We start from the raw sequence: 6,223 nt of genomic DNA, 5'->3' as shown, positions 1-6,223 counted from the left end.
TAATGAGCTATGAATAGAGAGACATAGCTGAGTGCAACATTACTACATACAGCAAAAACAGTACTTCTTTGATGATAGAGACATAGACTTTCTTTATTGTCATTGCACAATAACACAACAGTGAAATTGCCAACGAAATGTCGTTGCCTGGCTCCCGTGTAATAATAAATAATAAATAATAATGTGGAGAATAAATAGATGACATCAAATATGAACAATGTACCGCGTAAACAGTAATTTGTACAAATAATTTAAGTAATTTAGAATCAATAACAATAATTTAAAGTTTTGGTTGTGCGTGTGGGGAGGTAGAGGCTTATTTGGCATTAAGCAGTCTGATGGCCACAGGGAAGTAGCTGTCTCTAAACCTAAATTCTACTTATATTAATAACAATATGATAAGAAAACATCTGGTTCATTCATTCATTTTCTACCACTTTTTCCTCACAAGGGTCGCGGGGGTGCTGGAGCCTATCCCAGCCGTCTTCGGGCGAGAGGCAGGGTACACCCTGGACTGGTCGCCAGCCAATCACGGGGCACATATAGACAAACAACCATTCACACTCATATTCATACCTATGGACAATTTGGAGTCGCCAATTAACCTAGCATGTTTTTGGAATGTGGGAGGAAACCCGGAGAAAACCCACGCATGCACGGGGAGAACATGCAAACTCCACACAGATGCCCGAGGGTGGAAATGAACCCTGGTCTCCTAGCTGTGAGGTCTGCGCACTAACCACTCGACCGCCGTGCCGCCAAAACATCTGGTTAACAACTAAAATATAGTATATGGAGTTGAATTCATACAAGAACAAAATAGACAACAACAATGAATCAATGAAGTAACAGTATTGACTAAATTAGTACAGTCTTCTGTAGTGAGTATTCGACAAATGACATTTTACCCGAGTGAGTAGTGACATACTATCCCCTAACTACTAGTAGGTTATTGTCTGACCTTGGGGACTGTCCACAATGAAAATGAGGGACAATGCAAATAAGCAGACCAGTCGGGATATGTGCTTAGGACAAGGAAAGTCAAAGTCAAGGAATAACACATCAATGAATTTAATTATTTTGTGTGGAATGGACTATTTTATAAATAGCAACTATTCCACTCAATACAACACCGGCATGGAAACAGGAGCTCAGAACATTCAGAGAGAGAAAAATACCATATTTCAACTACTACTTAGCAATACAGCATGTTTTACTGCTGTATCGCTACCCAGTTTTTAGTCACATGATAGCAGACATTATTTTACTATTTTGATTGGTGAACATGTTTGAAAACATTTGGTTCTTCTTTAAGTCCCACATGTAATCCTTTAGTTCAAGCTCATTAGCTCTTAAAACTGTGTTCACTGGTTGATTACTTAAGCCCATTGCATTGATCATCTGGCATTGATCATCTGTGTTTGCTACTTGACCCCAGCTGACTGAATCAGCAGCAAATGACGTTATGTGAAGATCTTATGATTTCCAAAACTGATTTCTGCTAAATATCCCAGTTATCCTGGTAAGCTTAGAAGACACTGGGCATAACGTCATAGAGTAATTAAAACGATAAAACTAAATCTTATATGGAGGCAGAAAATAAACATATTAACATAATAATAATAACATAATACAGCTGACAATGTGCTGTAATGATAAAGGCATGATGAAGGGAAAAGTTTTGGCCAAGACACAGCAGCAACAGTGGACCTTTTCAGTGACATTCTAATAATATTATTGTTGTATTAGATCACAGCCAAGTCAAATGCTTCAGGCTTTAAGTTGGAAAAGTCAGTTATTAACAGATGAGCTATAGAAACTACCGGGCTTTTTTAGATGTTCATGGTAACGTTTGGTAGTATAACACAGATACCAAACATAATTCATGACTGGTAGAATTGTCATTAGCCGTTATCTTACAACAATGAGAGGACACACTGCAGTTGACATTATGCTTGGAATGTGCTCAGAGGAGAGAAAGTTCAAATCCAGAAGTTACAAAATTCCTCATAAACTAAGTCAGTTTACTGAGAAATGATTTCGGCAAGCTGAAATGACAATAAATGAATTCATCAAGGAATATTCATCAGGCTCTCGCAATGTCAATCGATTGTTAGTCTCGCAGTACAAGGTGTATGTCTCTACAATTGTTTAATGTATGGATTTATGGCAGATTCTCAGTGATGGAGACGGCTGCTACCTTGTAAATCCGGTCATATCGCTTTACCTTAGTAACTGCCCTGAGGGGACGTCACAACAGCACATCTTACTGTGTCCATCATCATGTCTATAGGCAAACATGCAACTTTCACACAGAGATGTTCCAATGGAGATTGGAACCCTTGATCATGCGAACCATTCAGTGACCCTGTGGTCCTCTTCTGATGATACGGTCATAAAAAACGTCTGTGGTATAATAATTGTCCCAAGTCCATCATGGCGTTGCTAACAACTCTCCTCGATTATTCACTGTGAAATATGCTGACAAAAGCTTTACAAATCAAAGATACAAGTTACTTCAAGGTCTGGCTGCCAGTCAGTCGCAAAACAAGGCCGCAAACCTAAATACAGAGCCGCACAGCCACAAAGAGATAGCAGCACACACTGCTTTGGGACTATAGTGAACACTATGTACGTAATAAGAGGGGAAAAAGTGCTGGCTGCTTCTCATCTGACCACTTCCATGGTCAAGAGTTACATCAGACCCAAGAATACTACAATAAATGCCTGATGTCATCACTTAGGAACTAAGAGTGGATACAAAAAAAGAAAAAGATACGCAGCAACACCCACCACACCTTTAATCTGCTGAGTCATTAATCATTATCAACACTAATGATAACATTGCAGTAGCAGAAGTAGTCATGCATACTACTGTATGCATGACGTTATACAGTTTAGTATGGTCTTGGAACAGGTCTGCAATCCCTACCTATTTAGTGTTAGGGTATGGTATGAAATCTATACTACAGAAAGAAGAATTGCTGTGGCAGCCTCCAAAATGTTCATTAAAACAAACCTGCATCGGAGAGGTCATGAAACAGTTTTTTGTGGGGGAAAAAAATCACACGTTTGTTTGCATGGATAAATTCTGCTTAAAGATGCAACCACAAGCAACACGTGCCATTACCAACTACAGGACTGGTAGTGTTTTCAATCATTACATCACATCAAAGGGGATCATTTTGGCAACCGTGGCCATTGGAGAAGCGAATGAACATGATTCAAGCCTTCAAATTTCTCCACACAAGTCAACAAATCCTCTCACCAACAACTAAGCAGTGAAAACGAGGAGTACATCACAGCATTCAGGAGTGTGTGAATGTGCTGCTGAATCTCAGCAACAACAAGCCTAACAAGTCCGCCAGGTCCGCTGAATGGGTGTTCGTCCTGTTTCGAAGAGGGAGCGCAAATTCCTAAGCAAATCTCAACAACAGCGGCGATGAGGTTTTGAAAATGGAGCGCCAGCTTTTGAAACCAACAGAGTGGGGGCTCGGTCTTGTTGAAGGAAATAATGCAAACCATCTGCTGTCATACGACGTACTTTATGGCTGACAGGGAACTACTGAGCAATGCTATTTTGTTAGAATGGGCAAGCTAAATATACCACATTTTATCACATAGCATAGTCTCTTGAGCTTGAGGAATACCTAAATATGTATAAACAAAACGTGGTCTCCAGTCTTCTGATATGATGTTCTATTCAAACAGACAGTGTGCTCAGTTAAATTAAGTGAACTAGTACACTTTAAGGAAAAGTCTATGCAGACTATGTTATTTTTTTGTCCTTTGGTGTTTTTGCCTTAACTTTCAAATGTGCTGCCAATATTATCAACACGTCCTCTTCCTGCTCCAACGTCATAAGCCACGCCCCATGTAACAAACAGACACATGCATTAGTTATGTTTGATGTCAGCAAATAACAATTTAGCAAAGTTTAGCTATCAAGTAACCACACAATAACTTCAAATTGTCAGTCGCTCCTCTGAGACTATTTTAATGATCGCTCCGATCGCGTCAATCAAGTTGAGCATTCTAATCTTTGTAGATGCCAAGGTGTACTTAATGAACTGTCATGTTAAGTGTTTTTCAAAGCATCAAGAAAAGTCAATGCCAACAGCTCTGAGGTCCTTGGTGTCACAAAGACAAAAGATTACATAATGTCTCATAACATAAAAGTCTAGTAGAGATGTTTAAACGCCCCATATGAGACAGCATTTTTGTATGTGCAACACTCTACAAACAGGTAAATATATACAAAGCAGGAGTGAGTGAGAGCGACTAACGTGGTATACCACACGGCCAATGAGAGCCAGACATGAGAACAGGTTGCAGTCTCTATTGTAAGTTACTTCATGTGAAACACACATGAAAAGTCCCAAAGGACCATCTTTTCCTGGAAGGCACATATACTGTAGTTCTAGATCATGTTGCATATGAGGCCTTTTGAGTACACTTGAAAAAATGGGTGTCTTTTTTACCCAACATCAGGCCACCACATTTTGCTAGAAGCTGATGGAAGGGCCTGTTGCCAAAACACAAGACTGAGGCCACATAACCTGTAGGTGTGTCAGCTGCAGGGGTGCCATCCAGTAACCAGGAAAAACCTGTCTCTATGCAATGAACAGCAACACACACACACACAAACACACGGTGTCTGACACATGCTCAGTGATTCTTGTTGCACAAAAAAAACGGGTTTGAAGAAGGATGTGTCCTTGATGTGTTGAACTGTGTGTGTGTGATACCACATCAGTATATTATCTACATATTGTAAATACTGAGTTTCTTATTGTAGGTTGGATGTGATGTGTTTGAGTGATGTTCTGTGGTGTTTCTCATTAAATAGCAGGTCAACTATTAGAAACGTCTTTACACAAATGTACAACCCAAGCAAGAATCATATTGTTATATGATAGTGATAGTGTTAATGAAGATGAGCATTATACTCAGGTGTACCATTATACCTGACAGTTCAGTGTACCTAATGAACTGTCCCTTTAAGTGTTTCAAAGCAAGCAGGAAGTCAATGCCAACAGCTCTGGGGTCCTCAAGTGTCACCACAAAGATGACATAATGTCTCATAACATGAAAAGTATAGTCGAGATATTTAAAGTCATGCGGTTTTTACGTAAACTGGAAAATTCTAGCTACTTTTCCCGAGTAATTCAAATAATTTCCTGTCAATTCCATACAACAGGGAAACAATTCCATAACTTGCATCACTCACCATCTTCAAAGCAACAGTGGTGTCCTTCCCCGCTGTCCAACGTATGTGTGAGACTCAGAGAAGCGTCTACCTTGAAGCTGGAGCACAAAAAATCCAAGTTGACGTTAGCGATATTTCCTATAGTGTCCAATACGCGTAGATGCGGCCGCCTCAGCGGTGTCCTCCCATTGTGAAAGTACGTCCGAGTCCTCTGACAGCGGCAGGCTGGACTTCGACGTCCTCCAGAGAGAGCTGTGTCCTCCAAAGTGGGCTCAAAAACAAAACACAAGAAACTGAGCCACAAGGTCCAATCAGAAAGCCCGGAGAAGCAAGACTGCTGAATTATTCATGAGGCATGAGTACTTGACTACGCGTGCGCAAATTAAATGCTACAACGATGTGATTTTTAATATGAAAATAAAATCACAGTATAGCCTCACATCGTAACATCATATATTATGTGTGAACACTAATGTTTGTTCTCTTGTAAATTATAGACATATGATAATCGAAGTCACGAACCCTTTCATTGAAACCTGAAGGAGACAAAGCCAACAGATGGGCAAATACGCCCCAAACCGTTAACTGGAGTTCCCCCCCCCCGCCCCCCACTCGAATGGTCCAGTAATTGTGAAAATTAAAGATTAAAGTGGTGGAAAGGTGGAAACATTACTAAAATACTACTAAAGTAAAAGTAGTTAATTTGCTGATATTTTACTCAAGTCAAAGTACAGGTCCCACACCTACAACATATTCAAGTTAAAGAAAAAAAACGTTTCAAATATATATTTTTAATTAACAAAAAGTATAAATGGAACACGTGGTAAACGTCTCAAAACACGTGTTATTTGATTAAATTGGAAAAATAAGTCATCAGGTTTTTCTTATTATTTTTCAGCTCAGTGACAGATATGATCTAAAATACATTCATACTTGAAACTAAACTGTTATATGGAAATTAAGGGGTTCACAGAACCCAAAACCAAGAAAAAAACATGTTGTTCATATTGGCAG

At 39.5% G+C, this 6,223-nt stretch overlaps 1 protein-coding gene across 1 annotated transcript in view; it reads right to left on the bottom strand.

The window, feature by feature from the left end:
- Positions 1-5,494, bottom strand: part of myo1ea (myosin IEa) — a 41,312-nt gene extending 35,818 nt beyond the window's left edge. Inside the window, exon 1 of the mRNA XM_058088478.1 lies at positions 5,231-5,494. Coding sequence (XP_057944461.1) covers positions 5,231-5,233 — 3 coding nt within the window. The 5' untranslated portion in view covers positions 5,234-5,494. The remainder of the gene's footprint in view (positions 1-5,230) is intronic.
- Positions 5,495-6,223: the final 729 nt, after the last annotated feature.

This window comes from Doryrhamphus excisus, chromosome 12, assembly GCF_030265055.1.
Source record: "Doryrhamphus excisus isolate RoL2022-K1 chromosome 12, RoL_Dexc_1.0, whole genome shotgun sequence".
NCBI lineage: Eukaryota > Metazoa > Chordata > Actinopteri > Syngnathiformes > Syngnathidae > Doryrhamphus > Doryrhamphus excisus.
This window is presented reverse-complemented; position numbering and strand designations above follow the sequence as displayed.